At 58.7% G+C, this 22,440-nt stretch overlaps 1 protein-coding gene across 4 annotated transcripts in view; it reads left to right on the top strand.

Moving 5' to 3' along the window:
- Positions 1-3,031: 3,031 nt before the first annotated feature.
- The window catches only part of PCSK6 (proprotein convertase subtilisin/kexin type 6), a 37,516-nt gene continuing 18,107 nt past the window's right edge, over positions 3,032-22,440 (top strand). For 3 of the 4 annotated variants that reach the window (XM_075431366.1, XM_075431369.1, XM_075431368.1), the window contains exons 1-7: positions 3,032-3,222; positions 9,283-9,387; positions 13,779-13,889; positions 14,591-14,734; positions 15,315-15,391; positions 16,157-16,245; positions 19,558-19,730. In XM_075431366.1, coding sequence (XP_075287481.1) covers positions 3,043-3,222; positions 9,283-9,387; positions 13,779-13,889; positions 14,591-14,734; positions 15,315-15,391; positions 16,157-16,245; positions 19,558-19,730 — 879 coding nt within the window. In that variant the 5' untranslated portion in view covers positions 3,032-3,042. The remainder of the gene's footprint in view (positions 3,223-9,282; positions 9,388-13,778; positions 13,890-14,590; positions 14,735-15,314; positions 15,392-16,156; positions 16,246-19,557; positions 19,731-22,440) is intronic. The other variant, XM_075431367.1, reaches the window with a different exon arrangement.

Here is a 22,440-nt window from a genome sequence, read left to right as displayed (position 1 = left end):
CGTGCTCAGTGGCCTCGGGGTGGAAGGCTGGGGACGCAGGATGCTGTTGGGTTTTGTTGCCTGCAGGATGCAGAGATGCTCCCAGGCGCGGATTCGGCCTGGCCGTCCTGGGATTTGCCCATTTCTCATCGCCTAACGCAAAGGTGACGGGGTTTTGCACCCCCCCGGGGAATCCCTTTCCCACCTTCACTCTCTTGGCCACCAGAAAGCTTTTCCCACTGTCAAACCCTAAACCCTCCCTGCCACTGCCAGAGCCCGTTCCTCCTTCTCTGCTCCGCAGGGTGACATTTCTCCCCTCCGTCGCAGCCCCTGCCGGCAACCGGCAGCCCCACAGACCCTCCCCGGCAGGGCAGGGTGGATGTTGGGACACCGAAAGGATGGAGATGCTGGGACACCAAAGGGATGGAGATGTTGGGACACCAAAGGGATGGAGTTGGTTTCCTCCGTTCTCGCCCTTCCCCGGCTCTGCCCCGCTGCGTCTCTCTCAACGCACATCGCACACGCAGCACGCGCAGCGCCCGCCGGCCCCGCTCATCCGTCCCACGCACATTCACCAATGGAAAACTCGAGGAAAAGCCCGTAAACCAGATGGGAAAAAAGGGCTGGATTCGCAGCCTGCTCGCACTGATGGCAGCCATCCTTCACTGCTCAGTCGGAAGCGACGGCCACGCGCGAAGCCATCGCTCCTGCTCAGGCAGCGAGGATGCCGGGGATGATGAGCCCTAACGCGAGCACGCGACTCCGGCGTCCCCGCACGCCATGACTGATGCCCGCAGAGCTTTCCACGAGAGCAGAGAGTCACCAACCCCCCTTCCCCTGGGACCCCATCCCCGGTGTGGACGCGTCAGCCCCCATCTGCGCACACAAGCTCTCCAGATCCCCGTTTCACTGATGTTTCTGGTGGCACGGGGGAAGCCTGCCGCTGGCGTGGGGGCTCGCTGGCGTGGGGGCTCGCCGCCGTCTGCCCCTCTCCGTGTATTTGCTGCCAGATCCAGCCTGGCACAGGAGCTGCTGGGGTTTTTGGCCCTGCCTGATGCCGAACAGCCTCCCCGTAGATTCCCCTCGGTTTAATCTCGCCACTGCGCCGGGCGACTTCTGTATTAACGCCGGTTCTTGCCAGCTCGCCTGCCCGCACCGGGGCCGGTACGAACCGATGGTGGTGACACCGGGATTTTCCCCTCCAGCTCCGGCGATGGGATGCAGGATGCACCCGGTGCCCCCCTCCACCCACCCCATGCCCCCTCCCTTGGGTGGGCTTCGCGGAGCTGTTTGGGGCTCGGGGAGGCGTTTGCAGTCAGATGGACGGGGCGGGGGGCAGCTGCCAGGGCGTGGGGTGAGCGCTTCGGTTGGCAGCCGGGGTTTGTGCCTCCAAAATATTTCCCAGATCTGTTCAGCACCTGGAAAACAGCCGACTCCCACGCCGGGAATCGCAGCTGCCCCGAAGCTGTCCCGGCCGGAGCCCGTGGTCGCAGCCACGGAGCCCAGCACTGCTTGGTGCCAGGGCCCTGCGAGCCGCGGCCGCTGCGCGGGGGCAATTCTGGGGCTCCGGTTGGATGCGGGTGAAGCTCCGACGGGATGCGAGCGGAACACCTCTTCGTTTCGGGCAGACGCCGGCTTTCTGTGGGCCTCGGGCCACGCTGGCAGGGTGGGCTCGGGAACCAAGCATCGCCGACCTGCTCCCCAGCCCGTCCTTTGGCCGCACCGCCGCCTGCTCCCGAACAAAGCCGGTTTTCTGATGCCCCAGCAGCTTTCTGCCGTCCCCTCCGCAGTGCCCATGGGGGGCACAGCCCAGGCACTGCCCAGGGCTCCCCCTGACGCCCCCCGTGCCCACCACGACCTGGCTTGCCCACAGGCTCCTGCCCCGAAACCTTCCCCTCTGAGTCCAGGAGGAGATGCGGAGTGAGGGGGTGCAGGGGGGGTGCCTGGGGGTATGGAGACAGGGCTGGGGGTGAGGGGAGATGCCCAGGGGTATGGGGACAGTGCCAGGGGGTGCAGTGGGGGTGCCCAGGGGTACAGGGACAGGGCTGGGGGTGCAGGGGAGATGCCCAGGGGTATGGGGGCAGTGCCAGGGGGTGCAGGAGTTTGCCCAGGGGTACAGGGGAAGGGCTGGGGGGTTCAGGGGGGGTGCCTGGGGGTACAGGACAGTGCTGGAGGGTGCAGGGGAGACACCCAGGGGTACGGGGGAAGGGCCCGGAGGTGCAGGGGGGTGCCCATGGGTACGGGGACAGGGCTGGGGGGTGCAGGGGAGATGTCCGGGGGTACAGGGGAAGGGCTGGGGGTACAGGGGGGTGCCCAGGGCTACGGGGGCAGTGCCAGGGTGTGCTGGAGGAAGGTGCAGTGGTAGATGCCTGCGGGGGTAGTGCAGGGGGGGGGGGGGGGGGGGATGCCTGCGGGGTGCAGGGGGAATGGGTGGAGGACACAGGAGGGATGCCCAGGGGTCAGTTCCAGGGGGATGCGGGGTGGCAGTGCCGAGGAGGTTTGGGGGGGGGGGCACGGGGCTACCCGGGGAGCGGAGCTGGGAGGAGGCGTGAGGGGCTGCCCCGGGGGACACGGGGGCACAGAGCAGGATGCGGGGGGGGGGGGGGGGTGTGTGGAACGCCGGAGGGCAGCGCCGGGACAGGCGGAGGGATGCAAGGGGCAGTCCGGGGAGGAGGGGTGGGGGTGGTGCAGGGGGTGTACAGGGGGGGTTCCAGGGAGCAGGGGGGGATGCAGGGGGCTGTCCAGGGGGAGGGAACAGGGGGGGTGCGGAGGTGTAACGAAGGGTTTGCGGGGATCAGTACTGGGACGTGCAGGGGGTTGTCCGGGAAGCAGCGCAGGGCACGCAGGGGGGCTGCGGGGGGGGGGGGGGGGGCATGGAGGGGAGGTGGGGGGGCACAGGGGGGAGTGCCCAGCAGCCGCCCCGTCCTCCCCCTTTTCCCGGCCGGGCCCTCCCCCCCCACCCCCCCCCCTCCCCGGAGCATCCCCCCGCCCCCGCCGGGCTCCGGCCCCGCTTTAAAAGCCGCAGCTCCCCGCTCCGCCCAGCCCGGCCCCGCGGAGCGCACCATGCCCGCCGCAACCGGCCGCGACCCCCCCCGCCTCTGCCTCCTGGCCCTGGCCCTGGCCCTGCCGCTCGCCGAGCCCTCCCGCACCGTCTACACCAACCACTGGGCCGTCAAGGTGCGGGGGGGCCCCGCCGAGGCCGCCCGCCTGGCCGCAGCCTACGGGTACATCAGCCTGGGGCAGGTAAGGGGGGGGGGGGGGGTAGCGGGGGTCGCAGCGAGAGTCTGCGGGGGGTACCGGGGCTGCGGAGGTGTTGGGGGGGCGGGGAGCTGTCGGGGGTCCCGGGAGCGGGGGCTGCAGGGGGGCTTGTACCGGGAGGTACTGGGATGCTGGGGGTCCCGGGAGCGGAGAGGCGCTGGGGGTCCCGGGGGGATGCCGGGGGTCCCGGGACCGGGAGCTTGAGAAGGGTCCCAGGAGCGGAGGCTGCAGGGGGGCTTGCACCGGGGGTCCTGAGGACCGGATAGCTGCTGGGGGTCCCGGGACCGGAGGGCTGCTGGGGGTCCCGGGGGCAGAGAGGCACTGAGGGTCTCGGCACCGGCAGCTTGCGAGGGGTCCCGGGAGCGGGGGCTGCAGGGGGTCTCGCATCGTGAGTCCTGGCATCGGGAAGCTGCTGGGGGTCCTGGGACTAGAGAGGTGGCGGGGGTTCCGCGGCCGGAAAGCTGCCGGGGGTCCCGGGGGGATGCCGGGGATTCCAGCACTGGGAGCTTGAGAAGGGTCCTGGGAGTGGGGAGCTGCAGGGGGGCTTGCACCGGACGTCCTGAGGAGCAGGGGATGTTGGGGGTCCCGGGACCGGAGAGCTGCCGGCGGGTCCTGCCGAGCTACCGGGTCTCCTGGGGCCGGGGTGGTGCTGGGGGTCCCAGGAGTGGGCCCTGGCCCCCCCTGGAGCAGTTGGGGTGCAGAGGGTGGGCCCCTCTCCCCGGGCCCCCTGCCCCGCTCCCAGCCTGGCTGCGGGTTGCACAAGAACCCCCCACCCCGGAGAGCTGCCTTGGTGAATTGAACAAACTTTGAACTCTCTGGCCCGGGTTTATCGGAGGTTTTTTGGAAACACGGAGAACTTTTCCTTTCAATCCCCTGCGGCATGCCGGTGGCTTCGAGGTGACCTTCGTCGTGGCAGCTCCTCTTCCTCTCAATTCCTTCCTCCTCCCCGTGAACCCAGCTGCGGGCTGGTGTCCTCTCAGTTTTCTCCGGGGTTTGTTCCTCCCGCGCTGCTCGGTGCTTTTTCTGGCTGGGTGGCACCTCAGGTTGTCTTCCTGGACCATAAATTATAACCTTGCTTTATATTGCAACCCTGCCTTTAAGTATAATTAAAGTCACGGGGTGTTGTGTAAATGAATTTTCAGGAGCAGGGGGGGAGGCTGAGTCGGGGACGCTGTCTCCTGCACCAGTGTCCATGCGCTCCCAAGGGGGATAACCCCTCGCGTCCCACCCTCCAACCTGCTGCCCTTGCCCCACTGAGGAGAAAATCACTTCTGTTGCTCAAACGCCTCTCTCGCAGGGCCGGGTGAGCGCGGTTGTGCAACCCGAAGGGCTGCTCGGTGTTTACCCCTGTTCAGGCAGAGAATATCTCCATCAAGCTTCCCACTCTCCTGATTCGCATCAGCCTAACGCCAGCTCCTGGTTCGGGATTTCGCCACCTCCCTGCCCGCTGGAGCATCTGCTCCCCCTGCCCTGGCAGCCCGGCTTTCCCGAGCTCGACCCCGCGATGCCGGAGGCGTTTGGCCCATGGGCGCGACGTGGCCCCGCTGCGCATCCATCCCTCCCTTCCCCGGGGCAGCCGGGCGCGGGCTGCAGAGCGAGGGAAATATTTCTGTGGTTGCATCAGGGTGTTCCTGGCTCCCGCCTTTCCCGTGGATGCCGGGAGCTCGTGCACCGCTGGGGCTTCCCCAGCAATGCCCTGCCTGCAGCCCTCCGGCCCCTCCGAGCCCCCCAGGCTTCTCCCACCGGAGCTTGTCCGGGGCCAAACCCCGAGGAACGGCTTTCCCTGGGTGCGTTTGTGTCGTGCTTGGGGCTCGTGGCGTGCCCATCCCCATGGGGGCTTGGGTGTCCCTGGCTTCTGCCGCTGTGTCCTCTGCTAATGGAGCTACCGGGGATGGCACCATCCCCGGCGAGATGTGCCCTCCTGGGGGGCCTGATCCTGCTAAAAAACCCTGCTCAGGGTGTATCACTCTGCCCTGGAGAGATGTTTGGGTGGAGTCCAACGTGGTGAGGGAGGAGAAGAGGTGACAAGGGAGGAGGAGAGGTGATGGTCCTGGAGGTGACCCAGCTGGGTGCAAGGGAGGCTCAGCCCTGCGTTGGGGGCTGGTGACCTCTTTTCCCCCTCGATGCAATCTTGGGGTCTCCTGATGTGCTCCTAGCTGGGAAGGGCATCGCTGGGTTTGCACACACGGGTGTCTGCCCCGTGGCCGAGCTGTCCCCACATGTTCCCGTGCCCAACCCATGCACCAAGGCACCCTTAAACCCTTCTGGGTCACGGCAGAGTGACATTTGCCTTGGGGAATCCTTTGCATCAACTTCTATTGAAGTGAAGCAAACAGTTAAACAAAAGGAAAAGCTTTTACACCCGCAAACGCCTGCTCATTCCTCCCCACCGGTCTTTGTTTGCCGCGCTGTGCCGGGACGAGCTGGGACAGGCCCTTGTGCGGTGTCCAAGGCTGTAAACTTTGGGAGGGCTCGCACGTCCTCGGCGGTCTCACCCGCAGCGCAGGAGGCAGATGGGATTCATTCTGGGCTGGAACTGGAGCTTTGCTGGATTCCTGTCATCTGGGCGATGCTGGAGCGATGGTCTCCTCGCAGCCCTGCGCTTGGTCCTTACTGGGCTGAATCTGACCATGACCATCTGAGAACGGTGTTCCCGAAGGCGGGAGCTCAGTGGCTGGAGCCCTTCTGTCCGACGGGGATAGGTGGTGTCCCTGGGGAAGGGAGCTGGCATGGCCTCCTCAGCCAGGTCCATCCTCCTCCAGGACACCACCATGCAGCTGCGCTTCGCAGAAACGGGCTGGGTTGGGCAAGATGCTGGAGGACTTCACTGAGATGGGGAGGGAAGAAACAGGCTTGGCAATGCCCTGACTGGCTCTAGTGGTGTCCAGCTCCCAGAAAGCTCTCCTTTGCCGTGTCTCATTAGCTACAAGTGATCTCGAACCTGCTTGAAATATTCATGGCTGTTAATGAGGCAGGGTGGGTGCTGGGCTCGTCTCCACCTGGCAAGGTGTGGGGAGGGATGGGTGCTGCTGCAGGAGCATCTCCTGGTGCCTCTCCCTGCCCCCCTGGTGCTGCTTGCAGGGGGCTTGCAGGCAGCACCAGGGCTTGGGGGAGAAGAGGAAAAAGAGAATGGAAAAGGTCACCTCCTGATCTCCAAGCCCCTTGAGATCACACCTATTTTTTGACGCTGTTGAGAGCCATATTTGTAGAGTAATTCCTGTTGGCAAGGACCTCTGGAGGTCTCTGGTTACACCTCCCTGATTAAAGCTGAGGCTAAATCTGGCTGTGCTGAGCCTCAGCAAGGTGAGATTCAAAGCTCTCTGGGGACAGAGATCCCACTGCCTTCCCAGGCCCACGTGTCACCACCCTACACAAAGAATTACCATCTTTCTACCAAATTAGGATTTCTCCCCTTGAAACTTGTTGCTTCTCATCCCTTTTCCATCCATCTCCATCTCTCTCTAACCACCTGGGTGCTGTTGGGGCCATGAGTAGCTCCTTCAGCGTCAACCTCTTCCATGCTGGGCTGGGTGGCATTGGCAGATGTGTGTGGTGTTTGAAAGCGGAGCCGTTGACGCCCTCGGCACAGGGATGGTGGCATTGCAGGGTGCAGAACGCGTTCACGTCACTTCTGGCTTGATCCACCTGCAGCCCAGCTGAGCTGGGCAGCACCAGCCAGGGCTTCCTCCGCATCAGTTAACAGGGAGGGAAGGAAACCACTTCATTTTTGTTGAGGTACAAATTCAAGTTGCCTCAAAAAAATGTCAAATTTCCCCTGAAACTTCAGCCCCAAACTGCGAATCAACTGGGAAAATTAAAATCGACCCTGGTGGAGATGAGAACCTCCTGTGCACATTCTTGGCAGGAGTTTGAGGTCCAAAAAAAAAATCAAGGTCGATAGTTGGAAACGCACTTGGGGAGGGAACAAGCATGTCTGGAGCGGCTCGGCGTGGTCTCCTGGGCTTTGGCTGGGTGGGCTTTGTAGCTGCAGTTGGTGGCAAGCTGGACTCTGCCCTCTGTGGTGGGGCTGGGACCTTCCAGCGTGGGCAGCTGGCTTCTGGCTGGGCAGGAGCTGAAGGGTCCACTTGCTTGTCTAGGTAGCCAGGGAGGATCAGCTCTTGGTGAAGTCCTGTTACGTGCCTCTTGGGTGCTCCGCTGGGTTTTCCCTTCTCTGTGGCCTCACTGGTGCTGTACGCAGGAGAAAATCCAACCCACCTGGGCATCTCCCAGCCCCGGGGGTTGCATTGCAGAGCCCTCACTGAGCTGATGGACCTCAAGGAGGACAGCAAAATGCTCTTCCATTTAAAAAAAAAAACAAGGCATTCTTGAATTTTTCTGCTTAGAATGGCTCAGGTGGAAGGGGGGGTCTGGAGGTCACCGGGTCCAACCTCTGCGCAGAGTGGGGCTGGCTTTCAAGTTAGCCCCAGCTTGAGAAGCTTTTCCTTATTTTGCCTTCAATAAATCCCAGGAGAATTAGGAACGTGGGGCACAGGGTGCTTCTGCTGCTGCTCTCGCCAGGCATCCCCGGAGCCTGGGGTGGGTGATCTCCCTCCCCAGCCTCCTGCCGATTTGCGTGGTAATTCCGCACTTATTTCCAAAAAGCCCCGTGCCCGCTCCGATGGGGAACAGAAGCGCTTCTTCAGCTGATGCTTGTTTATAGAGCGTGATCCTGTTATGACAAGTGCTGGGGGGACCGGAGATGAGAATGAAATGAATATTATAACCCTGCAAACAGCAGGCTGAGCCAGCAGACACGGAGCTGAACCACCCGGGCTGCAGGATCGGGATTCCCAGGTGGAGCGAGCAAGGGGCAGGGTGGCCTTGAACAAGGTTTCCCTGAAATATGTGGAGGTTGCAGCATCCTCCTTCCCTAAGTAAGAGTGGGTTTGAGGAATGGGTTTTAAAAGCCAAATGCAGATTGCGATGAGCAGCCGCTTTGCATGTAGATGTTAATGGCAATGCACAGCTATGCTGTAAGGAGAAGGAAAAGGCGGCGGTGCTGGGGAAGGGAGGGTTTAGATGAATTTGAGTGGAAACAAATTACAGCAATCACACGAACGGCAGTGAAATCGGTGAAACGACACTCTGCCATAAAAGGCAGAGCAAAACTAATTAAATATTTAATGCCTATAAGGGGCACTGGCTCGTCTCAAGGTGTGAAGTGTGATAAAGACGTGAATAGATGTCATCGTCTGCTTTGGAATCTGGTCCAGACAAACCTGTTTGCTCCCCCTGTCCCACTGCAGATCCCCGTGGGATGCTCTTCACGTGGTGCCTGGCCGAGATCGTCCGTCTCCTTGCGTGTAGCCCCAGGACTTTATCCCTGCTTTTGGGGTGGAAAAAGAGGAGTTACGGTGTCTCCAGCTGCTGGGGCAGAGGGCTGGAGGCAGCGCAGCCGCCCCGGGGCTTGGCACCGTGGCGTGGCTGGCACCGTGTTTTCCCACAGACGTGGGACTCTGGGCTGGGGCAGGTGTTGTACAGCCCTTGGGAGGGATGGTTGGTTTGCTTGGAGATTTTTTTTTCTTTTTGACTCCTCCTGCTGCTGTCCCTGACTCCAGGCTAAGGCATTTATATCCCATGCTTCCCAGGAGCATCCCAGAGTTAGCAGGGATGGCGTTCACCTCTCCTTATGGGGCTGCTCCTGCCGTCGGGATGAAGCCGGAGCGTCGGGTGGGGAGAGGCAGCACGACGATGAAGCACAGCTCCCCCGGCTCCGCCGCAGCTGCTGAGCTCATTTTTAGCTCATTATTTCAGCTCGGGAGCTGATGGAAGGCAGTTTGCAAAGATGCATTTAATGGGTGAAAATTGGTAGAAACGTTTCCTGGGCTCGGCTGTGCCGGTGCAGTGTCCGGCGCCCAGCGCTCTTTGCCGTGGCGCCGGCCCCACGGCGAGTGCCAGCATCCCGCATCCCCTCCCCGAACCCCGGCTTTGCGGGGCGAGGCTCGGCTGCACCGATGGACCAAGGGCTGCTGCCAGCGCTCGGATGGGGGGCAACCACGGGAAAGCCTCACTTTATTTTTTTTAAGAAAACCTCTCTTTTCGCAGATTGGGAGCTTGGAAAACTACTACCACTTTCACCACAGCAGGACGTTTAAGCGCTCGACGCTGAGCAGCCGGGGACCGCACAACTTCCTCCGCATGGACCCCAAGGTACGGGGCCGGGCAGCCCGGGGTCCCTCGGTCTCTGTGCGGGCGGCGGGACAGGGGTCCCCGCTTCTCCCAAAGGAGCCTGTTGGTTTGGTCGGGGTCAAGCGTGAGCCCAAGCATCATGACATGTTATCCTTGAACCGCAGCCCTGTGCGTGCGCGGGGTGACTCACTGGCCACGGGCACGCTGATCGGTGATGAAAAATACTTAGGAGTGACTAAACGCTAACATCTGCCTGGAAGCCGGGAGGAAGAAAAGGGGGGGAAAAAAGCCTTCCAGGGTAGAAAGGCTGCTGCATGCTCGGGGTGTTGATCCAGTTGCCACAACACTTGCTGCCTCGATGGTTGCTATGTGTGAAATCCTTGGCAGTAGGGCTGCATTGCTTTTTCCTAGAGCAAGCATCCGAAGGGATTTTCAATGCAGCTGAATTGACAGAAGTGATGGGGAGGGGGGGGGAGAAGGCAAGGAGGGACAGGCGGGACCTGGGTGAGCTGGGCTCGGGGTGGCAGGGAAGGGTTGCAGCTCTGCCTGGGCTTTCTTCCTCCCTGAGCCCTGCGAGACACTCCTTCTGCAGAGCAGGGGAAGGGTTAATGTGTGGGGAGGGTCTGGTTTTTGGGGAGAGGGGGAAATAGATGCAGAAAAAGCCATTGCAATGAAGGTACCTGCGCTGCAGCGAGCTGCTGGTGCTTGCGCCAATGCCTGGCCACCCTTGGGGTGCTCCTGGTCACCCTTGGGGTGCTCTTTCCCGGAGATATTTCCAACCTGCTCAGCACAACACGTCCCACCCGCATCCCTCCAGACCCACACGTCCCATCCACATCCCTTCAGACCCACACAGCAGCCCTGCGTTCCCCAGCCAGCCGGCTTTCCGGGGGGATTGGCTGTGAAACACTTGGACAGGGTCCGTCACACGTTGCCGAGGAGGCACACGCGCGGCCGGGGAAGCCGCAGCGAGGGGAGCGTTGGTGCCCTGGGAGTGTGCCGGGCTCTGATGAAAGCAGTTCCCCCTCAGGGAGGTGCACAAGCATCCCAGCGAATGATTAATGCAGCTCTGCAATTGAAATGCCTCCATTTAAATGAGTCTAGTTATAATGCAAACCAAATCAGCTGGCTGTTAGTCTTACGAACGTTTACCTGGCCTTGCTCTGTGGGCTGCAAGCTAGAGCAATTAACTCCCATTCTCTTAATCCTTCGTTTTCACTTGGAGTTCAAGACCTCTTGGCATGTGTTGTCTCTCCCCCTCTCCGGTCCACATTCACAAATCGTTCTGGAGATGTTTCGGCGTTTGGACAGCACCGGCTTAGTGTGCGCGACACAGGAAAACATCAGTGTGGGGCATGGGGAGACGTGAGCTGGAGTAGGAAAGATGGAACCAAATCTTGCAGAAATCCCAAAGAACCACCAAATTCAATCATTTGCAGATGTTGGGTGGCTCGTGCCTTCCAGGGGCTTTTGTTTCCAGTGCCGTTGTTTATCAGTTTGCTCTGCTGACTGAGTTGGTGGCACCACCCGAGGTCCTGGTCCCTGTGAGACCACGCTGCTGCTGAGCTCCCCTCTTGCCCCAAGAGACCTCGCAGCCAGTGGCTGCTCCGTATGGGGCTGACATGAGCCAAACATGATGGAAGGGAGTAGGGATGTAGCAAATCCAGCAATTTTGGGGTCAGGTCGTGGTGCCAAGAGTAGGAGTCATGGAGGGGCAGCAGGACGCAGAGCGGGGTCGTGCCGTGCTGTGCCCCTCCTCGTACGGGCTCATCTTGCAGCTCTCATCGCCGTGAACTTTCCTGGCTTGCTGGGATGCTCCTGTTGGTCCTCGCAGTGCTCGAGCCTTCAGCCTCACTGTTCCAGTCTCTTAATCCTCATCGGAGGATGTCATGGCCTCACTCCCTGTGCCTCTGGCCACGCACCGCAGCAAAATCAACCCCACCTCAATTATTCCTGCAGTGCTTTATGTTGAACAGGTGCTGGAGCCATCTGGTTTGCCCTGGATCTCTGCTTTAACCCCTGCACATCCACTGGAAGAAGTCAAGCTATTGCTTTTTGGGAGCTGCGTCCTCGCCTGTGCTGGGTGTCGCATTTGGGGGAGCTGCCTTGGGTGGCTGGGTCCGGGCATCACCCGCTGAAGATCCCGAAGTAATGGGGAGCATGAGGAGCTGCCCCTCTGCTTCCAGCCAGGGCGAAGAGTTTGGCTCGGTGGTACCTGTGCCTCCTCACAGGCTCCTTTGGTGCCACTCGCGGTCGCCTCGTTATTGCTAATTAGGGTTTTCAGGGACCCTCTGGGCTCAAGACTGTGTTGTAACAGGTTTGGCCATTTCCAGTAGCAATAAGACTACTTAGCAAGAAGCTTCTCCCACCCAGATGAGTGGTGGAAGTCGATCCAAATTTCAGCAGCCGTGGGAGCGGTGGCAGGGATGACCAGGGCTCCTTCCTGCTCGCCCGTTGCCTTCCCACAGCAGCCGCATTGATTTAGCAACCCCCTCTTGAAACTGATGCCGTTAAACTGCTGATTTCTGTGTGCCCATGGAAGACTTCTCCACCGAGCCCCGGGCTGGCAGCACCGGGGTTGATCAAGAGGGTGTTTAAGATTAAGAAGTCCCTGCGAGGCACCTCAGCTTGTGGTAAAACCCTGCAAAATCCCACATCTTGCCATCGTTCCTGCATCCAGCAAAACCACAGGGGAAGAAGGGTGGCTGTGGCTCAGGCACCAAGACCCACGGTAACGCTGCCAAGGAGTGGTGCTTTAAGGAGAAAAGCTGAGTATTTGGGCCGTATCCTCTATTTAAGGTATTTATGTCTTTTTAACTGGACCATGAAGTTGTACTTTTGCTTCCAATACTTAAATCCATCGTCGTATAAGCCAAGCAGCAGGCTGTCGTCAGCCAAGGTAGCGTGGAAACTCATTTTCTTATGAAATATGTTTTTTCCTTTCAATGTTTTCTTCTTCTTTAAAATATGTATGTTTAAAAACCAAGCTCTAGGCTGGAAGCTGTCGGTTGTCTGATATGCACAGCTCCCCATCCACCTCCGTCCGAGTCGGGAAGCTGTAAACCATGCAGGGAGAACGTGATTCAGCCGACGGTTTTCACAGAGATGAGCCCAACACAAACTTGCATTTTAGATTTTTATTCTTGCTGTGATGAGACCCTAGTCACAAGAATAGGGACGTTCCCGGGAGCTGCTCTGCTGTTCCCAGGAGACCCCGAGCTGCTGGGAAGAAGGTGTCTGGCAAGGAGGGATGCGCTGCAGAGCCCTCCCAGCCCCTCGGCTTGTGCCTCCCTTCTCCCCCCACCATGAGCACATGTAAATCTTTGGTCTATAAATTATTTTTACAACCTAGTTTTAATAAACTGGGGTTTCATCTCTCTGCTGAAGGCAGGAGAGCCCTTTTTTGGGGCAATAAAGGGTCCAGGGTGGAAAACACTCACTGGGGATGGGATGCGGCTGCTCCCAAACTGGCACCGTAGGCAGCTCCTGCCACAGGGGCACGGGCAAACACCAGCGTTTCCCAATCCCGGCCTTTTCCGGCTCATTTCCTGATTGATTTCTTTGCATGTCATGCCCCGCTGAAAAACAAACAAATGTCAGAACGGTCAGCCCCAAGGCCACCTCGCCTGCAGCCAGGGCCAGGAACACTCTCCAGAGCTGGCTGCATCCCCCCGACCTGCCACAGCCACACGCGGTCACCCCGTATTTTCGGGAAGTGCATGTTGTGCGTGGGTCGAGCCCCCGATTTTATTATTTTATCAGAAGGAGAGAAGCTCAAAGGATGAGCAGCCCCGGCGCCGGGTGGGGAAGTCTCAGGGCTGAGCTGCTGCCTCCCAGCCAGGGGGAAGGATCAGCCCCAAAGCTAAGCCAAGCACCTGAGTCTGCTCCAACGCCATGACTAAACACCGAAATATGTGGTCCGTCTCGGTGGGACTTTAGCGCGTGCTTCAGTGCTTCGTTAAGCCGGAGGGGTCTAGGCACGCGCTTGGAGGCAGCGTTATTTATGCTCAAGCATTTTCCTGCACCAGGAGAGGAATCTGGTCCCTGGCTCGCAGACCACCAAGAGCTGAGCTTGCCCTGTCCATCCGTCCTTTGCCCCCCAAAAAGAAGCCACTCTCTCTGCAGCAGCCTTGCTAGAGGAGCGGGGGGGTGTTTGCCAGAACGTGGGGTGGTGCTGGGATAAGTCCAGGCTGTGGTTTGCACCGCTTCTGCATCTCGCATCGTGTTTCGGTGGGCGATGCCAGGCTCAGTGCCCAGAGGCAATTCTGGGCTCGGTGCCCACGGGTGATGCGGGACTTGGTGCCCAGGGGCGATGCCAGGCTCCATGCCCACAGGCGATACCGTTCTCCGTGCCCATGGGTGATGCCGGGCTCGGTGCCGGGCGCGATGCTGACCCACGGCTCTGCTTGCAGGTGGACTGGCTGCAGCAGCAGGAGGTGAAGCGGCGGGTGAAGAGGCAGGTCCGAGGCGAGCCGCACACCCTGCCCTTCAACGACCCAGTGTGGCCCAACATGTGGTACCTGGTGGGTATCTCCCCAACGCCGCCCCGTGAGGAGCCTGCTGCTTTACAGGGGGATTGATTGGTTTTTAATCAAGCGCGTCATCCTGGGTAGTAATGAAACACCTTAATATCAGTAAATGAGCTTGGCAGTCAGATTTTAATAGGCATGGTGGTGATGGGTGGACGGTTGGACATGGTGATCATAGAGGTCTTTTCCAACCTTAATGATTCTATGATTTTAAAATTGTACATTAATACAGATGAGAGTCTAGTTTGAAGTGTTTCACCATCATTAGCAGCTCCTCGTTATGGTCTGCACAGCGAAGGCTGGGAAGAAGCACTGCTTCATTTTCTCTGTCCAAGAGCTGTAACTATGTATTTACAATATGATTTTTCTCCAGTCTGCTTCATCGATCTGTGTTTGACAGGGAAATTCACTGAAAATTAAGCATAGAAAGGAAATGAGCCCTTCAAATCTGAAGAGCCCGCAGTGTTTGAAATGGAAGAGGAAAAGAGTAACAGGGAGATAGCATTGCCTGGATTAACTGCGGCTGGATGGCTTTGATCAGTAAAGTTATAACAAATCTATGAGTTATATGGCAGGGGGTGGGATGTAAATGTATTTTCTGGCGGATTAAACAGGCTCCCAGCCTGGCTGCTCGCAGAGGTGGGCTGAAATGGGGTTGCAGCCCTTTTGCAGCTGTGTTTCCCCCCCCCTTGTAGCACTGCAGCGAGAAAAGCAGTCACTGCAGGTCGGAGATGAACGTCCTGGCAGCCTGGCAGAGGGGCTACACCGGCAAAAACGTGGTGGTCACCATCCTGGACGACGGCATAGAGAGGAACCACCCCGACCTCCTGCAAAACTACGTGAGCCAGGGGCTGGTCGGGCTGGGGCTGGGCCTCGTGATGGGTTGATTTATGGAGAATTTCAGCATATAAACACAGCTGAAGTCTGTGCATTGGCAGATTAGAAGAAAAATGTTTTTTTTTTTAAAAAAAAAAAAGCTTGAGATGTTTTTAAGAAGGAAATGAGGGTTTTAAACAAGGGAGTTTGGGGGCAACTCCCTTCACAGCTGCCTGGGAAGCGGCTGCTTCCCTCCGGCTCGCCAGGGCAGAGCCAAAAAACTTGCACGAACCCACCTGGCCCCAGCTCAAACCCCAAACGGCTGCGGCGGCAGGGGGGGACGGTGCGGGACAAGGCAGGATTTGGGGTTCAGAGGGGCTGTCCCTGTGGTAGTGGGATGTTTCCCCTGGGAAACCCACAGGGCTGCAGCCCAAAACTATTTATCCTGAGCAAACAGTCAGAAATTAAGGGGAAAACGGCATTTTCTGCTGGGCTCGGTTCCGTCAGCCGCCGTGCCGGGTGAAGCAGGACCGCGCCGCTGCTGAGGCCGCTTTGTCCCGCGCTGTGCTGGCAAGTCGAGCCTAACGGTGGCAACGTTTTCAGGACCCTCTTGCAAGCTACGACGTCAACGGGAACGACCACGACCCGACTCCGCGCTACGATGCCAGCAATACGAACAAGTAGGTGATGGTGATTGTCATGGAGCTGGTGTCTGCGTGGCTGGGGTGCGCGGGGGTCCCTGGTGCTGGGTGTCCACCCCTGGGTGTCTTCCAGGTCCACAGGCTTTCCCCATCCCCAGTGCTGCAGAGAATGCTGCTGTGGGCTTTGCATTTAATGCAAATCCAGCCTGTAGCAACCACGCTAATTGCTCAGGAATCCTCGAGCCAGCGAACGGCAGCACCAGAGGGTTCCTGGCCGTGGTCAGGGATTAAACTATGCGAGTCAGGCTGGGTGGCTTAGATGTCAGAACTTGGATGTGCTTTTTGGGCTTTGGTTAAAACGGGACAGGCATGTGGTGGCAGATGTGGAAAGGAAATGGGAATGCAAAGCACAAGTTGCGTTTAGGTGCAAGACCCAAAGAGCGAGATGTGTTTAGGTGCAAGCCCCAAAGAGTGAGATGCATCTAGGTGCAAGACCCAAAGAGCAAGATGTGTTTAGGTGCAAGACCCAAAGAGTGAGATGCGTCTAGGTGCAAGACCCAAAGAGCAAGATGTGTTTAGGTGCAAGACCCAAAGAGCAAGTTATGTTTAGGTGCAAGACCCAAAGTGCAAGTTGCTTCCTGCATTTGTTTCCTCCATCCCCCAGCCCTTGCTGTTGGTTTTGAGCTCTCGGAGCACTTTCTTCTACCACTCTGGCCTCAGAGCTGGTTTCTGGGTGCTGGGTGGGTTTGTCCAGAGGGACTCTTCACCAGGGGACGCCAGCTCACGGTGGATTTCTCCTTGCAGGCACGGCACTCGCTGCGCAGGGGAGGTGGCGGCAGCGGCGAACAACTCGTACTGCATCGTGGGCATTGCCTACAACGCACGCATTGGAGGTGAGGCTGGCGTCTGCCTGCAGCTCCCCTGCCCTTCGCCGTCCCCCTGAGGGACCACGGCCGCCCTGGCCTTGCCAATGGGCTCCCGGGTTGGGTGGTGGGGTGCTGTCCTCCCAGATGTTGCCAGGAGAGAGTCTCCTGCTTGGTGCCCCAGGAGAGCTTGGGGAAGGATGGGTGACACGGGGCGCAGGAGACCCCAGCTCCATGTATTTTGGGTGGAAGCCTTCTGCTTGGGCTGCATCCTTGCTGTGAGGATGCACGTGGATCAAGGACATGGTGGTTTCACCCCAGAAGTCCACAGCTGCTCTCAGGGGGGCTGTTCTTCTTGGGGTGGCCGCATTTGCCATGGTTGGTGGTGCTGGTTTGACTTTGGAGCTGAAAGCGCTCGTTTGTGAGGTTAATGTATGCAGATGAGCTGCTTGGGGGGGATACGACGACACCTGAGCGGACCCCTAAAATACCCTCATGGGGAAAACACTGAGGAGATGCGGGGCCATGGCTGCATAGGATGGTGGGACCTTCGCATGGTCCCTCAAATAACACGATGCACAGGAAGCAAAGGAATCTTTATCACCAAATTGGATCCCGATGGTAATTAGCATCGCACAGCTAATTTGCACTTAGCCTAGCTGGTTTTGGAGGCTGGTTTGAGCCAGGGCTGCTCTGGCCATCCAGGGCTGATATAAGCGACCGCTGGGGAGATGGGGGTGTTGGGGGGGGTGGTGTCCCATCTGCGTGGCTGGTGGGACCGTGCAGGGGACAAATGCCTGGAGCCGGGTCCTCGCTGGAGGTTTTAGTCCTGTCCCCAGCACGGCTGGAACGGGAGAGGGGCTTTTGCTGCAAGCCCTCCTACCACCCCAGCACTGGGAGATGTCACCGTCGGGGACCCAAGCGCCCGTGGGTGGGTTTGGGGCTTAATTCCTTCTCTCACCTTTTTCATCCTGGCCATGCAAGAAGCAGCTTTCGTTAGGGTTGTGTCTGCATGGGAGCGGTGCCCACGGGGAGTCCTGCTCCTGGCCAAGCGCCATCAACAGTTCCCTGTGCCAGGAAAATATCCTGAGGGAAGAAACAACCCCAGAGGGGGTGAATGGGGGAGTGGCAGGGGCTGTAAGGGCTGCGGCACGTGCCCCCATCCCATCCCATCCCATCCCATCCCATCCCATCCCATCCCATCCCATCCCATCCCATCCCATCCCATCCCATCCCATCCCATCCCATCCCATCCCATCCCATCTGCCCTCTGCGCATGGGGGATGGCTTCTTGCTTCTTAGAGCCTTCTTGCCTCTACAAAACCAGCTCCAAGCACATACCAGGCAGCAGCAGGGCCAGGCAAAGCTCCCGGCGGGGTGGAAGTCAGCTTTGCGTCCTGCAGGATCAGGCCATTGCCTTCATGCTCCTTTTCAAGCCCGTTTCTCCGCAGCAGCCGTGGAGACGAGCGTTACTTGTTGACTTCATAACGACCTATGGGTGACATTTTAATTTGCTGCCTTTAATGAGTGCCTTGCCTTGGGGGTGTGCTGGGGAGGCGTGGAGCGATGCGAGGCACCTGGCAGAGGGTAGAGGCCGTGGGCTTCCCACAGTGTGAACAGGCAACGGGGGAAAAATAAAATCTGTAGCCGTATGAAGTCTGGGATCGTGGAGGAAAATGCGCTATAGCTGCAGTGAGAGTGATTTTAGATGGATTACGCAAATAAAGCAGCGATTAATGAGCATGACTTGTTGGGAAAGCCTATTTGTCACACTCGGAGAGCTACCATCTAATTTTACTGGCTGCTCTTCAGCGCTCTTGCGTTGCTTTTCACTCGCTCGGGGCGAAATACATTGCTGCTCAAGAAACAAAACGGGCTCCTGCCATTCCTCCTCCTCCTTTCCCCTCTCCTCGAGCGCTCGCTTCAAAGGCCGGTATCGCTCCCTGCGTGGCACAGAGCTCATTTATTTTGCAGCATCCTTCCCCGGTCCCTCCTGCCCCCCGTTATTTAACTGGGGGGGGGGGGGTCCCCGCACCGTGGGGGGTTGACTCTGGGTTGGGTTTAGGTTGGCTTTGGGCTGTTTTGGGTTGACTTTGTGCTGGCTTTAGGCTCGCTGATGAACGCGCCCACATTTTGCAGGCACAAAACCCCGTCCCTTGGTTGCTTTTGGTTGCTGTGCCGCAGCCGAGCACGGCTTGAACACCGGGCTCAGGTTTTCGCCCCTTCTCGTTGTGTTTCGTTGTTAACACGACAAAGAGAGGACGTTTTCGGGAGCTGCTTTGCTCCCTGGTTTTATATTTCTAAGCTTGTTTTTGGCTGGGAGGGGACAGCGTCGGAAAGAGATATTTGAGTTGACTGGTGTCCAGAGCGCAGCTGCAGCTGCGGTGACATCTGCCTGCATTTGTTTGCTTTAAGAAAAAATACATGTGGAAAGGGAAATGCATTCTTATAAACCAGACTCTCCCTGGCTGGCAAAACACGATGCTGAAATTTCCACCACCTTCTTTCCTGCAAGGGCTGTTTCTGGGCAGCCCTTCGGGGTGCCTGGCACCCTCTGCCCGCCATGCAGAGGGGGAAACCTGGCAGGGAAAGGGCGATGGGGAGCGGAGGGGGTTGTAACCCTCCTATTGCAGCCGTCGGAGCCTGGGGATGTGCAGCTCTCCCGGTGAGAGCTGGTGGGCTCTGCCTGCAAACTGCCACGGCCGGCGCCTGCCAGCATTCCCGGCTGGAAGAGAGCGAGGTTATCCCCGGCGGCAGCGTCGTCCCGCTGTGGGTTGGGGTCCTGGCTCTGATTCTGGCCGTGCAAACTGCAGCCTGGGGCTTCTTCTGGGGCTTCTCCCCGTCCCGAGCACCGCTGGCATCAGTCGGGCAGTGACGGGGTTCAGGGAGGGTCACAGCTGTCCCCACTCATGGGGAGAGGCTTCATCCCACTGGCGTGCCTGAAGCTGGAGAGCAATGAGCATTTGGGAAACACCGATATCTTCCAGGAGGAGAAATTAGTTAGTTTATTAATTACAAGGGGGGAAAAAAGCTTTTTAGCAGGGGGATTTTACCGCTGGGGAGCACAGCACCGCTCCCACCACCCAATCCCCACCGATGGAGGGGAAGTTAATTTTAACCCCCCTCCGTCCATCACTTGCCATGAGGTCAGCAACACAGAAAACTCCCCAAAATAGCTTCCCGCTGCCGGGCTCGTTAGCGTGCGGGGCCGTGGGTTAAAGCTATTCCAGGCGCGCCTGAGCCGTGCAGTTTCCGCCGCCGTTAACAAAGCCCTTTGATTGCAATCCTCGCACTTTCATCCAAGCCATTAAGCCCTAATGTCTGATGTTTTTGTGCTTTTAGGCATTCGTATGTTAGATGGCGATGTAACAGATGTTGTTGAAGCGAAGTCGCTTGGCATCAGACCCGATTACATTGACATTTACAGCGCGAGCTGGGGGCCAGATGATGATGGGAAGACAGTTGATGGACCTGGTCTATTGGCCAAGCAGGCTTTTGAGCATGGCATTAAAAAGGTGTGGATCCCGCAGCGCCCAGACGCGCTCGCCCTCCTCCCCCTGCCCCGTGGGGAACGCGTGCCAGGGCTGGGGCCGGGATCCGGCACGGGGACGGGCGGCTCAGCCCCCCGCGGCGATGCCAACACTAGGGCTGGGGAGGGAGGGGGCGAATCATCTCTAATTTTTCCTAGTTTTCCCCGGCATCCCTAAGAGCTCCGGTGGATTTTGCGGCTGAGGGCGGTGACGGCGGGAGGTGCCCGGCGATGGCGCGGTGCTGGTGGGACCCCTCAGCACGGCCGGCCCCGGCGGGAGCATCCGGCAGCGCCGGCCGCCGGGCAGAGCCCCGGCAGAGCAGGCAGGCCCCAGGTTGAGTTGCGAAGCTCTGCCGGGCTGAGAAACCCGAAGCGGTTCTTGGGGGGAGGGGACTGGGCACCTCAACATGTCCCCCTGGGTGCTGGCACGGGGGGATGCGGTCACCCCCCTAGCATCTCCATCCCCCCTCCTTCACCCTCCCCTGGTCCCGGTATCCTCTCCCGGAGGTCTCCATCACATCATTTCCCTGGTTTTCCATCCATAATGAGTGGTTGTTTGATGGCCCTGGGTGGGGACGTGGGTGCTGCCACAGGACCCAGCCACGGGGGCACAGAAAAAATTCAGATTATTGTCCCTGAAGTCCTCCAGCGAGAGGATTCAACCGGTGTCACGCATGATTGACAGCTGTCAGTCCCCACTGGGGGTGCTCTGGCCTTCCCACTCCCCGTCTCTTATTGGACGCTTTTAAAAAAATGCCCAATATTGGCTAAAAGCATGGGGGAAAAAGACCTTTCTTGGCAGCTCGGTGGGCGCCACGGGTAAGTGTCGTAGCGACTCAGGGCTCTGCAGCGGGTGTCCCCCCCCTCCTTGGGTGCTCTGGTGACTTTGGGGCTGGGGTCTTGAAACCCTGCCGGGGGTGTTGGAACCCCTCCCCGCTTCTCTCCCTGACTCCACTGCCTCTTCTCGCAGTGTGCCGGGCTTCGGGGCGGCCGCAGGCCGGGGCGACGCAGCCTGCCTGTTATCTAAAAATGGGGTGGAGTGTTTTTCCCACTATTTACTTGATTTCCTGCTGGGGCGGCGAGCCTGCCGAGGAACCTGTTGAAGTGCTGGGGAGTTCATGCCGTGTAAATACGGGGCAACAAGCTGCTTTTTAGACCTTATTTTTCTACGTGGGAGCGAATGGGTGGCAGCAGGGTACTTGCCCGGCGCTGCTCCGCTGTTTCGGGGTGCTGGCTTCTGTCTCCCAGGGGACATCAGTCCCTCCACTGCCACCCGTGTCTGTGGCACCCGTTATCCTGCACGCACAGCTCTTAATTGCTGATTTCTTCTCCTTAAATAACGAGGAAAGCTGCAAGCAGATAGTTAGCCGCCACCTTTAGCCCAAGGAAACAGCTGCAACCGAGTTATAAATCCTTAAAATTGAGTTTTAATGGAAACGTTAAAATAACTTTTATCTATTAGTGATAGGACTGCGCTGGGGTAATTTATCATCTCATTTCTCACTCCTCCAGCCACACCTTACTAGTTCCCAAGCTAATGAGGGGATATTTATCCTGGGCTCTCACGGAGTGCCGTCGGGCGAACGCCCAAGCCCCAGCAGCGCTGCGGAAGCGGGGAGATGCTGTGCATCCCGCATCCGACCGATGCGCTGCCGGGGTGAGCCGGATCATCCCCAGCCTCAGCCAGGGTGGGATTCCCAGTGGTTTAAGTGGTGCCCAGATCCAGGTTGAATAGCAGCCAGGAGCCTCTTGCCAGGATCGCGTTGGCTTAGGAGAATAGCAGATAAAGAATTTGGGTGTTTGGTGTCTGCTCGTGGAAATCTTAGTAGTTGCTTGTTTGAAAGCAAAGGGAAAGCGTGGGGTTTTTTCCAATCCGAGGAAGCTGCCGTACGTAGTGAGCTCTCAATCCTCCGGGAAACGCCGTCGGGTGGTAGATGTGCATTCCTGTGGTGTCATTTTTGTGCCTGTTTGTGTCCTCATGCAACTGTGCTGGATCCAAACCCACTTTCCTCCGGTGCAGCCCTGCCTGGGCATCACGGGGATGCGGGTTTGGACCAGGACGGAGCACCGTTTCTCAGCATCCACAGCTGCAACGCTCGGGGTGCGGGACGCAAGGGAGGTCTGGGCTCCTCCTCTGCTTATCCCCATTGAAATCCTTGCTGCATCTCCACATGCCTTTGGCAATTTGTGCCTGGTTTTATTCCTCATTAGTGATTTAGGAAAACTTGGGCTGAGTGCAGCAGGGCTGGTCCTCAGAGAATAGTGGATTTTAGTGTTGGAGAGCCGGACGCTTGCTGCCTGCGCTGAGCACGTGGGCTGGGATGCTGCCGTCTCAGAGATCCAGGAAACCCTGGAAAGAGGGACTGGAGATGCCAGCAGCAGGCTTGGTGGGCTGGCAAGCTGGGTCGAACTCTCCGTGATGCGGGGCAGGGCAGTAATTCCCTTTGCAATAGCACTTTTTCTTGCAGAGCTCCAGACAGCTCTTAATCTTTGCTAAGGAAATACCCACCCAGTTTGGCTGGGAGGCAGCCCAGATAATTAAAACTTTCATAAAGTAAAGAAAGAGCCCGACTTATCCTGTGTGTCCAGAGGCAGGGTCAGCTCAGAGAGCCTCTGCCCCAGGAGGAGGGCGAGACAGGTAATAAACCATCCCTCTCACCCCAGTGCTTAAAAACCACAATAAATCCCAGTGAATT

This window comes from Opisthocomus hoazin, chromosome 10 (assembly GCF_030867145.1).
Source record: "Opisthocomus hoazin isolate bOpiHoa1 chromosome 10, bOpiHoa1.hap1, whole genome shotgun sequence".
NCBI lineage: Eukaryota > Metazoa > Chordata > Aves > Opisthocomiformes > Opisthocomidae > Opisthocomus > Opisthocomus hoazin.
The sequence above is the reverse complement of the archived record's forward strand: the minus strand, read 5'-3'. Positions and strand labels throughout refer to the sequence as shown.